Below are 17,999 nucleotides of genomic sequence, written 5' to 3' on the forward strand. Positions count from 1 at the left end.
TGTAATGTATGTACCCAGTGACTGGACCAGCAGAATAGTGAGTGCAGCTCTGGAGTATAATATAGGAGGTAACTCAGGATCAGTAATGTAATTTATGTACACAGTGACTGCACCAGCAGAATAGTGAGTGCAGCTCTGGAGTATAATGCAGGATGTAACTCAGGATCAGTAATGTAATGTATGTACACAGTGACTGTACCAGCAGAATAGTGAGTGCAGCTCTGGAGTATAATACAGGATGTAACTCAGGATCAGTAATGTAATGTATGTACACAGTGACTGCACCAGCAGAATAGTGAGCGCAGCTCTGGAGTATAATACAGGATGTAACTCAGGATCAGTAATGAAATGTATGTACACAGTGACTGCACCAGCAGAATAGTGAGTGCAGCTCTGGAGTATAATACTGGATGTAACTCAGGATCAGTAATGTAATGTATGTACACAGTGACTGCACCAGCAGAATAGTGAGTGCAGCTCCGGAGTATAATACAGGATGTAACTCAGGATCAGTAATGTAATGTATGTACACAGTGACTGCACCAGCAGAATAGTGAGTGCAGCTCTGGAGTATAATACAGGATGTAACTCAGGATCAGTAATGTAATGTATGTACACAGTGACTGCAACAGCAGAATAGTGAGTGCAGCTCTGGAGTATAATACAGGATGTAACTCAGGATCAGTAATGTAATGTATGTACACAGTGACTGCACCAGCAGAATAGTGAGTGCAGCTCTGGAGTATAACACAGGAGGTAACTCCGGATCAGTAATGTAATGTATGTACACAGTGACTGCACCAGCAGAATAGTGAGTGCAGCTCTGGAGTATAATACAGGATGTAACTCAGGATCAGTAATGTAATGTATGTACACAGTGACTGCACCAGCAGAATAGTGAGTGCAGCTCTGGAGTATAATACAGGATGTATCTCAGGGTCTGTAATGTAATGTATGTACACAGTGACTGCACCAGCAGAATAGTGAGTGCAGCTCTGGGGTATAATACAGGATGTAACTCAGGATCAGTAATGTAATGTATGTACACAGTGACTGCACCAGCAGAATAGTGAGTGCAGCTCTGGAGTATAATACAGGATGTAACTCAGGATCAGTAATGTAATGTATGTACACTGTGACTGCACCAGCAGAATAGTGAGTGCAGCTCTGGGGTATAATACAGGATGTAACTCAGGATCAGTAATGTAATGTATGTACACAGTGACTGCACCAGCAGAATAGTGAGTGCAGCTCTGGAGTATAATACAGGATGTAACTCAGGATCAGTAATGTAATGTATGTACACAGTGACTGCACCAGCAGAATAGTGAGTGCAGCTCTGGAGAATAATGCAGGATGTAACTCAGGATCAGTAATGTAATGTATGTACACAGTGACTGCACCAGCAGAATAGTGAGTGCAGCTCTGGAGTATAATACAGGAGGTAACTCAGGATCAGTAATGTAATGTATGTACACAGTGACTGCACCAGCAGAATAGTGAGTGCAGCTCTGGAGTATAATACAGGATGTAACTCAGGATCAGTAATGTAATGTATGTACACAGTGACTGCACCAGCAGAATAGTGAGTGCAGCTCTGGAGTATAATACAGGATGTAACTCAGGATCAGTAATGTAATGTATGTACACAGTGACTGCACCAGCAGAATAGTGAGTGCAGCTCTGGAGTATAATACAGGATGTAACTCAGGATCAGTAATGTAATGTATGTACACAGTGACTGCACCAGCAGAATAGTGAGTGCAGCTCTGGGGTATAATACAGGATGTAACTCAGGATCAGTAATGTAATGTATGTACACAGTGACTGCACCAGCAGAATAGTGAGTGCAGCTCTGGAGTATAATACAGGAGGTAACTCAGGATCAGTAATGTAATGTATGTACACAGTGACTGCACCAGCAGAATAGTGAGTGCAGCTCTGGAGAATAATACAGGATGTAACTCAGGATCAGTAATGTAATGTATGTACACAGTGACTGCACCAGCAGAATAGTGAGTGCTGCTCTGGAGTATAATACAGGAGGTAACTCAGGATCAGTAATGTAATGTATGTACACAGTGACTGCACCAGCAGAATAGTGAGTGCAGCTCTGGAGTATAATACAGGAGGTAACTCAGGATCAGTAATGTAATGTATGTACACAGTGACTACACCAGCAGAATAGTGAGTGCAGCTCTGGAGTATAATACAGGATGTAACTCAGGATCAGTAATGTAATGTATGTACACAGTGACTGCACCAGCAGAATAGTGAGTGCAGCTCTGGAGGATAATACAGGATCAGTGATGTATGTACTCAGTGTCGGTATTTTTATGTGTTCTGTACATTATTGTCAGCGTCCGTCACTCTGTTGCTTTCCCCTGTGCTCCGCACTTCAGGCTTCTTGGTCTTTTCCGCGCTCCGTACTTTTCATCACGTGACTGATCGGAACCGGAAGTAGTGACGGCAGAGGAGAGCGGGCGCTCTGGAGTGCTAATATCCCGCATCAGTAAGTCATGTGACCGGGCGGACGCTGTAAACATAGTGTGAGATGGTGTATACTGGGGGTGTGACGTATTCAGGTGTGCTATACACACAGTCACCCCCTGTATATACCGCTCACCTTTCCTCATATCCCGGCAGCGGATTCCATTACTCTCCGCTGTTTTCCGCAGGTGAGCGGAGCCGCCGCCATGCCGGGGAAGCTGAAGGTGAAGATCGTGGCCGGGCGCCACTTACCGGTGATGGACCGGGCCAGCGACCTGACCGACGCCTTCGTGGAGGTGAGAGCTTATCCTCCAGTCACCTCCGGAGCTGCGCTCACCATGTCTTATCCCCCAGTCACCTCCAGAGCTGCGCTCACCATGTCTTATCCTCCAGTCACCTCCGGAGCTGCGCTCACCATGTCTTATCCCCCAGTCACCTCCAGAGCTGCGCTCACCATGTCTTATCCCCCAGTCACCTCCAGAGCTGCGCTCACCATGTCTTATCCCCCAGTCACCTCCAGAGCTGCGCTCACCATGTCTTATCCTCCACTCACCTCCAGAGCTGCGCTCACCATGTCTTATCCTCCACTCACCTCCAGAGCTGCGCTCACCATGTCTTATCCTCCACTCACCTCCAGAGCTGCGCTCACCATGTCTTATCCTCCTCTCACCTCCAGAGCTGCGCTCACCATGTCTTATCCTCCACTCACCTCCAGAGCTGCGCTCACCATGTCTTATCCTCCACTCACCTCCAGAGCTGCGCTCACCATGTCTTATCCCCCAGTCACCTCCAGAGCTGCGCTCACCATGTCTTATCCTCCACTCACCTCCAGAGCTGCGCTCACCATGTCTTATCCTCCTCTCACCTCCAGAGCTGCGCTCACCATGTCTTATCCTCCTCTCACCTCCAGAGCTGCGCTCACCATGTCTTATCCTCCACTCACCTCCAGAGCTGCGCTCACCATGCCTCGTCCTCCACTCACCTCCAGAGCTGCGCTCACCATGCCTCGTCCTCCACTCGCCTCCAGGGCTGCGCTCACCATGTCTTATCCTCCACTCACCTCCAGAGCTGCGCTCACCGTGTCTTATCCTCCACTCACCTCCAGAGCTGCGCTCACCGTGTCTTATCCTCCGCTCGCCTCCAGGGCTGCGCTCGCCGTGCCTCGTCCTCCGCTCGCCGTGCCTCGTCCTCCGCTCGCCTCCAGGGTTGCTCTCGCCGTGCCTCGTCCTCCGCTCGCCTCCAGGGTTGCTCTCGCCGTGCCTCGTCCTCCGCTCGCCTCCAGGGCTGCGCTCGCCGTGCCTCGTCCTCCGCTCGCCTCCAGGGCTGCGCTCGCCGTGCCTCGTCCTCCGCTCGCCTCCAGGGCTGCGCTCGCCGTGCCTCGTCCTCCGCTCGCCTCCAGGGCTGCGCTCGCCGTGCCTCGTCCTCCGCTCGCCTCCAGGGCTGCGCTCGCCGTGCCTCGTCCTCCGCTCGCCTCCAGGGCTGCGCTCGCCGTGCCTCGTCCTCCGCTCGCCTCCAGGGCTGCGCTCGCCGTGCCTCGTCCTCCGCTCGCCTCCAGGGCTGCGCTCGCCGTGCCTCGTCCTCCGCTCGCCTCCAGGGCTGCGCTCGCCGTGCCTCGTCCTCCGCTCGCGTCCAGGGCTGCTCTCGCCGTGCCTCGTCCTCCGCTCGCGTCCAGGGCTGCTCTCGCCGTGCCTCGTCCTCCGCTCGCCTCCAGGGCTGCGCTCGCCGTGCCTCGTCCTCCGCTCGCCTCCAGGGCTGCGCTCGCCGTGCCTCGTCCTCCGCTCGCCTCCAGGGCTGCGCTCGCCGTGCCTCGTCCTCCGCTCGCCTCCAGGGCTGCGCTCGCCGTGCCTCGTCCTCCGCTGGCCTCCAGGGCTGCGCTCGCCGTGCCTCGTCCTCCGCTGGCCTCCAGGGCTGCGCTCGCCGTGCCTCGTCCTCCGCTGGCCTCCAGGGCTGCGCTCGCCGTGCCTCGTCCTCCGCTCGCCTCCAGGGCTGCGCTCGCCGTGCCTCGTCCTCCGCTCGCCTCCAGGGCTGCGCTCGCCGTGCCTCGTCCTCCGCTCGCCTCCAGGGCTGCGCTCGCCGTGCCTCGTCCTCCGCTCGCCTCCAGGGCTGCGCTCGCCGTGCCTCGTCCTCCGCTCGCCTCCAGGGCTGCGCTCGCCGTGCCACGTCCTCCGCTCGCCTCCAGGGCTGCGCTCGCCGTGCCTCGTCCTCCGCTGGCCTCCAGGGCTGCGCTCGCCGTGCCTCGTCCTCCGCTGGCCTCCAGGGCTGCGCTCGCCGTGCCTCGTCCTCCGCTGGCCTCCAGGGCTGCGCTCGCCGTGCCTCGTCCTCCGCTGGCCTCCAGGGCTGCGCTCGCCGTGCCTCGTCCTCCGCTGGCCTCCAGGGCTGCGCTCGCCGTGCCTCGTCCTCCGCTGGCCTCCAGGGCTGCGCTCGCCGTGCCTCGTCCTCCGCTGGCCTCCAGGGCTGCGCTCGCCGTGCCTCGTCCTCCGCTGGCCTCCAGGGCTGCGCTCGCCGTGCCTCGTCCTCCGCTGGCCTCCAGGGCTGCGCTCGCCGTGCCTCGTCCTCCGCTGGCCTCCAGGGCTGCGCTCGCCGTGCCTCGTCCTCCGCTGGCCTCCAGGGCTGCGCTCGCCGTGCCTCGTCCTCCGCTGGCCTCCAGGGCTGCGCTCGCCGTGCCTCGTCCTCCGCTGGCCTCCAGGGCTGCGCTCGCCGTGCCTCGTCCTCCGCTGGCCTCCAGGGCTGCGCTCGCCGTGCCTCGTCCTCCGCTGGCCTCCAGGGCTGCGCTCGCCGTGCCTCGTCCTCCGCTGGCCTCCAGGGCTGCGCTCGCCGTGCCTCGTCCTCCGCTGGCCTCCAGGGCTGCGCTCGCCGTGCCTCGTCCTCCGCTGGCCTCCAGGGCTGCGCTCGCCGTGCCTCGTCCTCCGCTCGCCTCCAGGCAGGCTCCTGCGGTCCTCCTGCCTGTGGTTGGTCCTCCTTGACCTTAGTGGCAGCCAGTTCTGTCTCTAGTCTCTGACTTCTTTGCTTCCTGGTTGCCGCGGTTACCATTGTGCTGCGATTTCTGCAGTTGATACATTGTATCTGTCTTTCTCTGCCTGTTGTGTACTTTTGGCTATCCTCTTTGTCATATACTTGTGTTTTCCCTCAGGTATATTTATTTCTTTATGACTGGATCATCTCCTTATTAACTCTTTCTTCTCCATGTCTTCAGGTGAAGTTTGCAAACACCACTTTTAAGACTGACGTGTACCCCAAGTCTCTCAATCCACAGTGGAACTCGGAGTGGTTTAAGTTTGAGGTGACTCTTTATATCTCCAGTGGATGTTGGGAGTTCAGATACTTTGCTGGATGTTAACCCCTCGTTCTCTGCAGGTGGATGATGAGGATTTGCAGGATGAGCCGCTACAGATCACAGTCCTGGACCACGACACGTACAGCGCCAATGACGCCATCGGGAAGGTGTACATAGACATCGACCCGTTACTGTACACTGAGGCCGCCACCGTCATTTCAGGGTGGTTTCCTATATACGACACTATACATGGTAAGTAGCGGGCGGATGTAGGGGGTCTCCAGCTCCGCCGTCCTGTGCGATTACATAATCTTATGACTTGGTTTCGTCGAAAAGCTAAGTCACAACCAATATGTCTGCTCCTCCAGCATAAGTTTCCAACCTTCATAATCCTCTGTAATCCCTATTACTTCGGAGGCTGTGGTTTTATTTCTGCATAAGCAAAGCCGTTTAACCCTGCCCTTTCCTGTCACTTTTATCATTCTGTGGCCCTCCATTAATTCTTGAGGTTCCAGTTCTTCCCCTTCTGTATATGGGCCACGATGGCCCCTCTGTGTCCACTGAATTTCATGTTGTGCCTGATCTATGGCCGTCTAGCACTGTAGCCATAAGGCTGAACATTAGAATATTCTCATTAGTCGGACTCTTAACAGCTCGGTCCAATTAAAGGATGATTGCAGGATGAAGATGTATTGTACCAGGGTGCACAAACCGCAGCCCGAGGGCCATATACAGCCCCCACCAATATAGACACAGAAATGCTTGTCTGACAAGTCACCTCCATGTGCAGCCATCGTGGCCGTCCGCTTTGTCACATTTTGTTGTCTGCTCACGTTGTCCTCTTGTCACCCTCACGGCATTCCTTTGTAGCGCTCGCTGTCTGTCAGGATCCTCTTTGTATTAATGTCGTCCTCTCGTGGTGCTCGCTTTTAGAAGTACTGTATTCGTGTTGTCCTCTTGTGCCGCTCGCTCTTTGTTGCTCTCGTCTGAATTATAGGGCTATTCCACTACTAGGATAGCCCCTCTTGATCTATATGTTTGGCCCCGATAAAATAAAAGAACCTACACTCGCCTCCCGTGCCAGCTCACTACCAGCGGTGTCGGCACTCGTGGTCCCGGGGCTCCCGTGCTGGCTTACTACTAGTGGTGTTGGCACTCGTGGTCCCGGGGCTCCCATGCCTGCTTGCTACTAGTGGTGTCAGCACTCGCGGTCCCTGGGCTACCATGCCTGCTCACTGCCAGCGGTATCGGCACTCGCGGTCCCGGGGCTCCCATGCCTGCTCACTGCCAGCGGTATTGGCACTCGCGGTCCCGGGGCTCCCATGCCTGCTCACTACCATCGGTGTTGGCACTCGCGGTCCCGGGGCTCCCATGCCTGCTCACTGCCAGCGGTATCGGCACTCGCGGTCCCGGGGCTCCCATGCCTGCTCACTACCAGCGGTGTCGGCACTCGCGGTCCCGGGGCTCCCGTGCCGGCTCACTGCCAGCGGTATCGGCACTCACGGTCCCGGGGCTCCCATGCCTGCTCACTACTAGTGGTGTTGGCACTCGCGGTCCCGGTGCTCCCGTGCCGGCTCACTACTAGTGGTGTTGGCACTCGTTGTCCCTGGGCTCCCGTGCCTGCTCACTGCCAGCGGTATCGGCACTCGCGGTCCCGGGGCTCCCATGCCTGCTCACTGCCAGCGGTATCGGCACTCGTTGTCCCGGGGCTCCTGTGCCTGCTCACTACCAACGATGTTGGCACTCTTTGTCCTGGGGCTTCCGTGCCTGCTCACTACCAGCGGTGCTGGCACTCGTTGTCCCGGGGCTTCTGTGCCTGCTCACTACCAGCGGTGCTGGCACTCGTTGTCCCGGGGCTTCTGTGCCTGCTCACTACCAGCGGTGTCGGCACTCGTTGTCCCGGGGCTTCTGTGCCTGCTCACTACCAGCGGTGTCGGCACTCGCGGTCCCGGGGTTCCCGTTCGGTTATTGTGACACATGACCCCGGCCCTCAATCACTGCCGTCACTGTCCGTGCCATCGAACATCAAGAGGAAGTCCGAGCTGCTGCTGATCTCTGACTTCCTCTTCATGTTCAATTCGTACGAAGGCGAGGACAGTGACGCCAGCGCTGACTGGGCGCCAAGCTCCTGTGTCGTCATATCCGCACGAGAGCTCCGGGACCGCGAGTGCCGACACCCCTGCAATGGCGCCGGCTCGGGAGGTGAATATAGGCTGTTCTATTTTATCGGGGCCAAACATTTAGATCAAGAAGGGGTTGTACCAGTAGAGGACGACTTCTTTAATGTAGTTCCCTTATTTCTCTCGCTTGTTGTCCCTTTTGTCTGAGTATAGAGCTCTGGCGCTCGCTTGTTGTCTCTTCACTCTGTGTATTGTCCTCTTGTCATGCTCACTCTATCGTCTTCCTCTCTGTATTAGTGTTGTCCTCTTGTTGCGCTTGCTCTGTGTTTCTTTCTTCTTAGTAATAATGTTGTCCTGATGTGGTACTCGCTCGTTGTCCCTTTCCCCTGTGTGTTAGTGTTGTCTCTTTCCTCTCTGTATTAATGTTGTCCTCTTGTGGCGCTCGCTTGTTGTCCCTTTCCTCTGTGTATTAGTGTTGTCCTCTTGTGGCGCTCGGTTTTTGTCCCTTTCCTCTGTGTGTTAGTGGTGTTCTCTTCTGGCGCTTGCTTGTTGTCACTCATGTCTGTATCAATTTTGCGCCCTTGTGGCGGTCGCTTATTGTCTCTTTCCTCTGTGTGTTAATGTTGTCCTCTTGTGGCGCTCGCTCATTGTCCCTTTCCTCTGTGTGTTGGTGGTGGTCTCTTCTCGCGCTCGCTCGTTGTTGCTTTCCTCTGTGTGTTGGTGGTGGTCTCTTCTGGCGCTCGCTCGTTGTTGCTTTCCTCTGTGTGTTGGTGGTGGTCTCTTCTCGCGCTCGCTCATTGTTGCTTTCCTCTGTGTGTTGGTGGTGGTCTCTTCTGGCGCTCGCTCGTTGTTGCTTTCCTCTGTGTGTTAGTGGTGGTCTCTTCTGGCGCTCGCTCTTTGTTGCTTTCCTCTGTTAGTTGTGGTCTCTTCTGGCACTCGCTCGTTGTTGCTTTCCTCTGTGTGTTGGTGGTGGTCTCTTCTCGCGCTCGCTCGTTGCTTTCCTCTGTGTGTTGGTGGTGGTCTCTTCTGGCGCTCGCTCGTTGTTGCTTTCCTCTGTGTGTTAGTGGTGTTCTCTTCTGGCGCTCGCTCGTTGTTGCTTTCCTCTGTGTGTTAGTGGTGGTCTCTTCTGGCGCTCGCTCTTTGTTGCTTTCCTCTGTTAGTTGTGGTCTCTTCTGGCACTCGCTCGTTGTTGCTTTCCTCTGTGTGTTAGTGGTGGTCTCTTCTGGCGCTCTCTCGTTGTTGCTTTCCTCTGTGTGTTAGTGGTGGTCTCTTCTGGCGCTCGCTCGTTGTTGCTTTCCTCTGTGTGTTAGTGGTGGTCTCTTCTGGCGCTCGCTCGTTGTCACTCATGTCTGTATCAATGTCGTCCTCTCGTGGGGCTAGCTCGTTGTCGCGCTCCTGCCATTTCTGTCTTTTGATCAGTTTTCCCTTGTGTAGGGATTCGTGGAGAGATCAGCGTGGTGGTGAAAGTGGATCTCTTCAATGATCTGAATCGCTTCCGACAATCTTCCTGCGGAGTGAAGTTCTTCTGCAGTAAGTGATGAGTAGTCACCGGCTCTGTGTGCGGCTCTGCTGATGGGAGTAGTCGTCCTTATTGGACTGATCCTGTGGTTGTGATCTCTTCTGGGGTGATATGTGCAGCGCCCTCTAGCTTTTCAGGGGGGTTTTTGCGTTGGGTGTACCCCCCACACGGTGCTTCCCTCAGTCCTGTGTGTTTACATTGCAGCCACGTCCATCCCTAAGTCGTACCGCGCGGTCGTCATCCACGGCTTCGTAGAGGAACTGGTGGTGAACGAGGACCCCGAATATCAGTGGATTGACCGGATCCGGACCCCGAGAGCGTCCAATGAGGCGCGGCAGCGGCTGATCTCTCTCATGTCAGGTGAGGGGGTCCGGGCGGGCTACATGTATATGTGCAGATGTGGCATCAATGTATACGGAGAAGCTGAGGGAAGTGATCACGTCCGTTCATGGGGTGACCCGTCACGTGGCCCCGCTCTCCCCCCACCTCAGGGAGGCGCTGGCGTCTCATACCCCTGAGACCCCTGTATGTATAATACCACTGTCCTCACCAGGTGAGCTGCAGAGGAAGATCGGCCTGAAAGTGCTGGAGATGCGAGGCAACGCCGTGGTGGGCTACCTGCAATGCTTTGATCTGGAGGGCGAGTCTGGTCTGGTGGTCCGGGCCATCGGTACCGCCTGTACACTGGATAAACTGACCAACCCAACGCCGTTCCTGCCGGCCTGTCACTCCCCATGTAAAGAGCTGAAGGAGTAAGTAACAGCCATCCCCCGGGTCACAGAGCATGATATAGATATATATATATATATATATATATATATATATATATATATATATACACATATATATATATATACACATATATATATATATATATATATATATATATATATATATATATATATATATATATATATATACCTCGTCCATCAGTGCACAGAACACCAGCTCCTCCCAGACTGCCTCCACCAGCAGAATAGTGAGTGCAGCTCCGGAGTATAATACAGGATGTAACTCAGGATCAGTAATGTAATGTATGTACACAGTGAGTGCAGCTCTGGAGGATAATACAGGAGGTAACTCAGGATCAGTAATGTAATGTATGTACACAGTGACTGCACCAGCAGAATAGTGAGTGCAGCTCTGGAGTATAATACAGGATGTAACTCAGGATCAGTAATGTAATGTATGTACACAGTGACTGCACCAGCAGAATAGTGAGTGCAGCTCTGGAGTATAATACAGGAGGTAACTCAGGATCAGTAATGTATGTACACAGTGACTGCACCAGCAGAATAGTGAGTGCAGCTCTGGAGTATAATACAGGATGTAACTCAGGATCAGTAATGTAATGTACGTACACAGTGACTGCACCAGCAGAATAGTGAGTGCAGCTCTGGAGTATAATACAGGATGTAACTCAGGATCAGTAATGTAATGTATGTACACAGTGACTGCACCAGCAGAATAGTGAGTGCAGCTCTGGAGTATAATACAGGATGTAACTCAGGATCAGTAATGTAATGTATATACACAGTGACTGCAGCAGCAGAATAGTGAGTGCAGCTCTGGAGTATAATACAGGATGTAACTCAGGATCAGTAATGTAATGTATGTACACAGTGACTGCACCAGCAGAATAGTGAATGCAGCTCTAGGGTATAATACAGGATGTAACTCAGGATCAGTAATGTAATGTATGTACACAGTGTCTGCACCAGCAGAATAGTGAGTGCAGCTCTGGGGTATAATACAGGATGTACCTCAGGATCAGTAATGTAATGTATGTACACAGTGTCTGCACCAGCAGAATAGTGAGTGCAGCTCTGGGACATAGTTCTGTGGTGCAGTCTGGAGGAGCTGTGTGTCTGTTCTTGTGTCCCGTTAGTCTCAGTGTATGACGCTCTCTTCTTGCATGCTTCTCGGATGGGATCTTCCATTAACCATTTCTTAGCCTGATCTTTCTTAACCTGTAGAACTTGTGTCCTGTTCTCTTTTTCTTCCACGTGTTGCTGCCGCTGTTCTCAGGTCTCCGCTGGTCCAGCCACCAAGCCACGGATATCGCTCAACTCACAACAGCCCTATTCACACTGCTTCCGGCTCACGACTTACTCAGAACTTCTCTGTGTCTGTCCCCACTCTCATCTACACTGGTACGAGACCCCTCTCCCTCAGGAGCGGGGAGAGCAGGCGGGCAGGGTAGGCTGGCACTGCCACTTACTACCAACGGACAGGTGCTCCGGTGTGCGCAGAATCCCCTCCACTGACTTCCAGCTCCACTCTCGTTCACTAGGAGAAACAGTCACCTCCAGAGCTGCACTCCCTGTTATCCTCCAGTTACCTGCAGAGCTGCAGTCACTATTCTGCTGTTAGATCATGTCTTATCCTGCAGTAACCTCCAGAGCTGCACTCCCTGTTATCCTCCAGTTACCTGCAGAGCTGCAGTCACTATTCTGCTGTTCCATCGTGGCTTATCTTCCAGTCACCTCCAGAGCTGCACTCACTATTCTGCTGTACATACGTTTTTCCTCCCAGGGACATGCGGATGTGACGCGTTCTTCACTTGCATTTTAGCATGCGGGTTATCAAGCGCTTTTAGCATCACTTGGAAAGTGCTTGACAACTTGGTCACACTATATAAATCCATGCAACAACCGGCATATATAGTGTGACCGTAAAAGAATGTTAAAAAATAAATATTATACTTACCTTCCGATGGTCCCCGGTGTCCTTATCCGATCCGTCCAGTGTCCCCAGTCTCTCGCGGTGGTCTAAAAGGACCTTCCATGACGTATTGATCGGATAAGGACACCGGGGGCCATCGGAAGGTGAGTATAATGTATATTTTTTATTTTATTCTTTTTTTTTTTTTTTTTTTTTTTACAGGTTCTATGGTACCCGGGTCCGGAGGAAAGTCTCCTCTTCTCCAGACCCGGGTACCATCCACGCATTGAAACGCTTAATATCCGCATGTGCCCATGTAGTCATGCAGATATTATGTGATTCAATGCAAGTCAATGGCAGCAAAAACGCCGCGATTCCGCAAAATAATTAGTAGTGTTGCGGATTTTTCCGCAATGATAATCCACAGCGGAAATCTCCGCAGCATGTGCACGGCAGATGCGGATTATCATTGGGGAACATGGCAGACCTTCTACCAAGCGTTTTTTAAGCGTTTCTGCGGCGGAATTGCTCTTCGTTATTCGCATTCATCAGTTTAATTGTACTTATCATGTTTGAAGCATTATCAGTTATAATAGCAAGTTCACTCTAGCAGTTCGGAGATGAGGGCAGTCATTCCTTCCCTTTGTGTCTGTAGAGGAGAAGCTTCACTACTTATCATGTACATGAACTGCAGCGCAGATTCATCTCAGCTTAAAGTTCAGACCCTGAGATCCGGAATAGGACATTTCATAACTTTCCCAAATTCTTATGAAAAAATATTCCCCACAAACTGCATTGAACGACTGTACCCAATTTATTATATATTTTAGGAGTCAATCCATTTTATACCAACTCCACAGTCCTGTTTACAGTGCAGTGTACACTCTTCATCACAGTGATATACTGCACTAATAGTGAATGGTACACTACCCATAATGCAGTGCTGTGTGACTGATCATCTGGCAGCAGTGCTTTGAATTTCAGCTCTGGAGGTAACTGCAGATTTGGGTGTATCTGGAGTATAAGGCTACTACTTAATTTACAATGTTCTTGTGAGAATGACACGTCAGGGATGAGGGGTCCTCGCTGAGGTCAGGGATGAGGGGTCCTCGCTGAGCCCCGGCAGAATCTCTTGACCCATCACTCGGATTTCCCTGTGTCCGGGGTCCGGAGGTTGGCAGTCAGTGGAGGGGCACCAGGTAAGTGACGGCGGCAGCCGCCGGGGGGCGTAGTGTTAGTTCTGGCTCCGCGTAGCTGATGCATGATAGTGCAGCTGGTAGATAAGGAAACATGCAGGAGTCGGGCAGCGGGGGAGGAGGACACTGCGGCTGCAGGACGAGCCCGCCTCCTGCTTGCTCCGGGGTCTTCTGCTTGCTCCGGGGGTCTTCTGCTTCTTTTGTTTCTCATTCTTTATACTTTTTCTTTGCTGATCTTTGTCGTTGGTGGCAGACGCTGGCCTGAGGAGCGGCACTGACAATGAGGCACCGGGAACGTGGTCACCTCAGTCATCCCAAACCACACTGGGAGATGCCCCCCAATGATTGGTTTATTTGGGGGGTTATTTAATATGTCTCCACCTTCTTCTGACAGGACCCCCTTCAATGAAGAGCTAATCCCCAATATTCACTCATCCGGACCCTCCACCCCTCTGAAAAACCAAACCTATTCCTTTTCACCTTCCAAGTCGTACAGCCGACAGTCCTCCTCTTCAGACACAGATCTGAGTTTGACTCCTAAAACTGGTAAGACGCCTCCAGCCACGAGTCCACGCGCTCTTATGTCTCCTCATTTGTCCTTCTTTGCTTTTGTGTTTTGTTTATTTTTATATTATTTCCTCCACTGCTGCAAGTTATCAAAAAGATGTCTGAAGGGTCCAAAACGTCTCCCACCGATGTGCACAGTGCCGTTTTCCCTCCCCCCATGGCCCCCTTCTCTTGTACAGTGCAGTCCCCTCCGTGACCCCCCCCCCACACACACACACACACATACTCGGGTACAGTGCCGCCCTTTCTATGGCCCCCCATAATCAGGTACAGTGCCGTCCCCTCCGTGGTCCTCCCCACACTCGGATACAGTGCCGTCCCCTCCGTGGTCCTCCCCACACTCGGATACAGTGCCGTCCCCTCCGTGGTCCCCCCCCCCCCACACTCGGATACAGTGCCGTCCCCTCCGTGGTCCCCCCCCCCCCACACTCGGATACAGTGCCGTCCCCTCCGTGGTCCCCCCCACACTCGGATACAGTGCCGTCCCCTCCGTGGTCCCCCCCCACACTCGGATACAGTGCCGTCCCCTCCGTGGTCCCCCCACACTCGGATACAGTGCCGCCCTTTCCGTGGCCCACCCCACACTCGGGTACAGTGCCTTCCCCTCCGTGTCCCCCCCCCCTACACTCGGATACAGTGCCGTCCCCTCCGTCGCCCCCCCATACTCGGATACAGTGCCGCCCCCTCTCTAGTGTACAGTCCCCCACCCCCGCCCTTGGCCCCTTTGACTTTACAGGTCTTTCTGGTTACTGTAGTTCCCCACACCTCTTCCACCTCCGTCTCTTGTGATTACTGATCTATTCGGCAGTTTCCCCTTCCCCCGGTGAGTACAGTCCTTTGTGCCCCCATTACTGATTTTCCCCGGTTTTCCGGTCACATATGCACCTGCTCATCTCATCTGCAATCCCATCCGCTGCCTTCACCAGTAAGTGTAAACGCGTCCCCCACACAAGGAGAGCGATAGTGTCCGGGTCGCCACCTCTGCCCCTCCAGGGGGTGGGGGGGGGCGGCCCTGGGTCGCCGCCTCTGCTCCTCCGGGGGGGGGGGGGGGCGGCCCTGGGTCGCCACCTCTGCGGCCCCGGGTCGCCGCCTCTGCTCCTCCAGGGGGGGGCGGCCCCGGGTCGCCACCTCTGCTCCTCCGGGGGGGGGGGGGCAGCCCCGGGTCGCCACCTCTGCTCCATACAGGTCCGGACTGTAAATCCCTGAGCTGCCCAGCTCGCGCCCTCTACACCTCAGTCATGGTTTTGATAACTCCCCCATCATTCATCATTCTCCTGGGCATAGTTGTGTACATGCCGGGTGTATAGTGGTAGATCTCTGTACCGGCGGGCAGCGGCGCAGGTCTGTGCAATCGTTTTCGGCAGGTGCTTAAATAAATTAGACATCACACACACCTCTGTATGTGAGTCTCGGGGCATCTGTGCAAAACCCAAAACTAAGCAAATAAGCAGCCAAATATATGTACCTAAGGACAGACGTGTACAGATAAGAAATGTATGGAGCTGCCAAAAGTTATAGGCCAAGAAAGGAGCAGACGGGCCGGCGGTGCAGCGCTGGGCGAGGTGGTGATACAGAATACCAAGCGAACGAAGAAAAATGTAACATCGCCTAAGACGGCGCATCAAGAGTGTGATCCAAGGCCGTCCATTATATCGCTAGTTCTAAACCACCTCCTGAAGAAGCTGTTTATCAGCGAAACGCGCGTCGTGGGTCTCTGAACTGCTTTACAACACCGTCCTGTTACCAGGTAACATTACCTACATTTGTGTATTGTCACTTATCAGTCAGAGTCCACCATGCGGCATAGAATCATAGAATAGAATCATAGAATCATAGAATGGTAGAGTTGGAAGGGACCTCCTGGGTCATCTGGTCCAACCCCCTGCTCAAAGCAGGATTCACTAGATCATCTCAGACAGATGTCTGTCCAGCCTCTGTTTGAAGACGTCCATTGAAGGGGAACTCACCACCTCTCGTGGCCGCCTGTTCCACTCATTAATCACCCTAACTGTCAAAAAGTTTTTTCTAATATCTAATCTGTGTCTCCTCCCATTTAGTTTCATCCCATTGCTTCTAGTCTTTCCTTGTGCAAATGAGAATAAAGATGATCCTTCTACAATGTGACAGCCCTTGACATATTTGTAGACAGCTATTAAGTCTCCTCTCAGTCTTCTTTTTTGCAAGCTAAACATTCCCAAATCCTGCAACCGTTCCTCATAGGACATGGTTTGCAGACCGGTCACCATTCTGGTCGCTCTTCTCTGAACTTGCTCCAGTTTGTCGATGTCTTTTTTAAAATGTGGTGCCCAAAACTGTACACAGTATTCCAGATGAGGTCTGACCAAAGAGGAGTAAAGTCCGATAATGACTTCACGTGATCTAGACTGTATGCTTCTGTTAATACATCCCAGAATTGTATTTGCCTTTTTTGCTGCTGCATCACACTGTTGACTCATGTTCAGTCTATGATCTATTAGTATACCTAAGTCTTTTTCACACGTGCTGTTGCTTAGCTCTATTCCTCCCATTCTGTATATGCTTTTTTCATTTTTATTGCCCAGATGTAGTACTTTGCATTTTTCCCTGTTATAAACCATTCTGTTGGTTGCTGCCCACTGCTCCAGTTTATTTAGGTCTTTTTGAATCCTCTCTCTCTCTTCTCTAGTATTAGCTATCCCTCCTAGCTTTGTGTCATCAGCAAATTTAATCAGTTTACCCTCAATTCCTTCATCTAAATCATTGGTAAAGATGTTGAACAATACAGGTCCCAGGACGGAGCCCTGTGGTACCCCACTTGAGACATTCATCCAGCTGGATGTGAAGCCATTTACAACCACCCTTTGAGTCCGATCACTAAGCCAGTTATGAATCCACCTAACAGTTGCCTGGTCCATTGCATACTTGGTCATTTTTTCAATAAGGATGGTGTGAGATACTTTGTCAAATGCTTTGCTGAAGTCAAGATATACTATATCTACAGCATTTCCCTGATCCACCCAGTCAGTGATTCTGTCATAGAAGGAAATTAAGTTAGTCTGACATGACTTGTTAGTTACAAACCCATGCTGACTCTGGTTAATCACTTCATTCTTATCCAGGTACTTACATACATGATGTTTAATAATTTGTTCAAAGATCTTTCCTGGTATAGAAGTCAGACTCACCGGCCTATAGTTCCCTGGGTCCACCTTCTTCCCCTTTTTGAAGATAGGAACAACATTTGCTCTTCTCCAGTCTTCTGGGACTTCTCCTGTTCTCCAAGAATTTTCAAAGATTATGGAGAGTGGTTCTAAAATTTCTTCTACGATCTCCTTCAGTACTCTGGGGTGTAATTCATCTGGACCTGGAGACTTGAACTCATTTATGTTAGCTAAATATTCCCTCACAATCTTTCTGTTTACAGATAACTTGGATTCCTCTATTCCTTTTAAAAGGACAGTGAAGATCAGTTGATGTTACATTTTCTTTCTGAGAGAAAACAGATGCAAAATAGGAATTAAAAAGTTCGGCCTTCTCAACATCCTCTCTTACCATTTCTCCATTTTCATCCTGTAAAAATCCTATAGCATCTTTGACTTTTCTTTTACTTTTGACATACCCCCAAAATCCTTTTCTATTGCTTTTGACATCTCTTGCAAGCCTTAATTCATTGTCAGCTTTAGCTAACCTGATACGTGCCCTACAGGATCTGCAGACTGCATTATAATCTTTTTTAGATATGCCTCCCTCTTTCCATTTAATAAACATTTCTTTCTTTCTTTTTAGCATGTGTTTAAGTTCTGTGTTCATCCATCCTGGTTTCCTTAAATGCTTCCCATTCTTTCTACTTTTCGGGATTGTTAACGATTGTGCTTTGAGAATCTCATTTTTAAAAATTTCCCATCCTTCCTGGACATTTTTGTCCTTAAGGACATCCAGCCATTGGATCCCTCCTATTCTCTTTCTGAGTCTCTTAAAATCTGCCTTTCTAAAATCTAACCTTTGCTAAAATCTAACCTGATATTTGCTACATTTGGGCACTTTCTGCTGTTTACGCCGCTGTTCATTGCCTTCCTTGTCGGCCTTGGATCACGCTTGATGCAGCTGGTTTGGTGAGGTTACATGTTTCTGCGTGCCCCCCCTGTATATCTGTGCAGCCCCTCTTCTGGCCCGTGCGGCTTCCTGTGTTT

At 52.1% G+C, this 17,999-nt stretch overlaps 1 protein-coding gene across 8 annotated transcripts in view; it reads left to right on the forward strand.

Annotated features, from left to right (window-relative positions):
- The first annotated feature begins 2,401 nt into the window (after window positions 1-2,401).
- The window catches only part of C2CD5 (C2 calcium dependent domain containing 5), a 75,327-nt gene continuing 59,729 nt past the window's right edge, over window positions 2,402-17,999 (forward strand). For 5 of the 8 annotated variants that reach the window (XM_073650540.1, XM_073650534.1, XM_073650532.1 and 2 more), the window contains exons 1-8: window positions 2,402-2,512; window positions 2,679-2,786; window positions 5,684-5,770; window positions 5,845-6,016; window positions 9,319-9,414; window positions 9,608-9,763; window positions 9,957-10,155; window positions 13,658-13,809. In XM_073650540.1, the coding sequence (XP_073506641.1) occupies window positions 2,697-2,786; window positions 5,684-5,770; window positions 5,845-6,016; window positions 9,319-9,414; window positions 9,608-9,763; window positions 9,957-10,155; window positions 13,658-13,809 (952 nt within the window). In that variant the 5' untranslated portion in view covers window positions 2,402-2,512; window positions 2,679-2,696. Of the gene's footprint in view, window positions 2,513-2,678; window positions 2,787-5,683; window positions 5,771-5,844; window positions 6,017-9,318; window positions 9,415-9,607; window positions 9,764-9,956; window positions 10,156-11,431; window positions 11,557-13,657; window positions 13,810-17,999 lie in introns of those variants that run through there. The other 3 variants (XM_073650533.1, XM_073650537.1, XM_073650538.1) reach the window with 3 other exon arrangements.

The sequence above is a fragment of the Phyllobates terribilis genome, unplaced genomic scaffold, assembly GCF_046119375.1.
Source record: "Phyllobates terribilis strain yellow unplaced genomic scaffold, ASM4611937v1 Scaffold_10__3_contigs__length_209671492, whole genome shotgun sequence".
NCBI classification, from domain to species: domain Eukaryota; kingdom Metazoa; phylum Chordata; class Amphibia; order Anura; family Dendrobatidae; genus Phyllobates; species Phyllobates terribilis.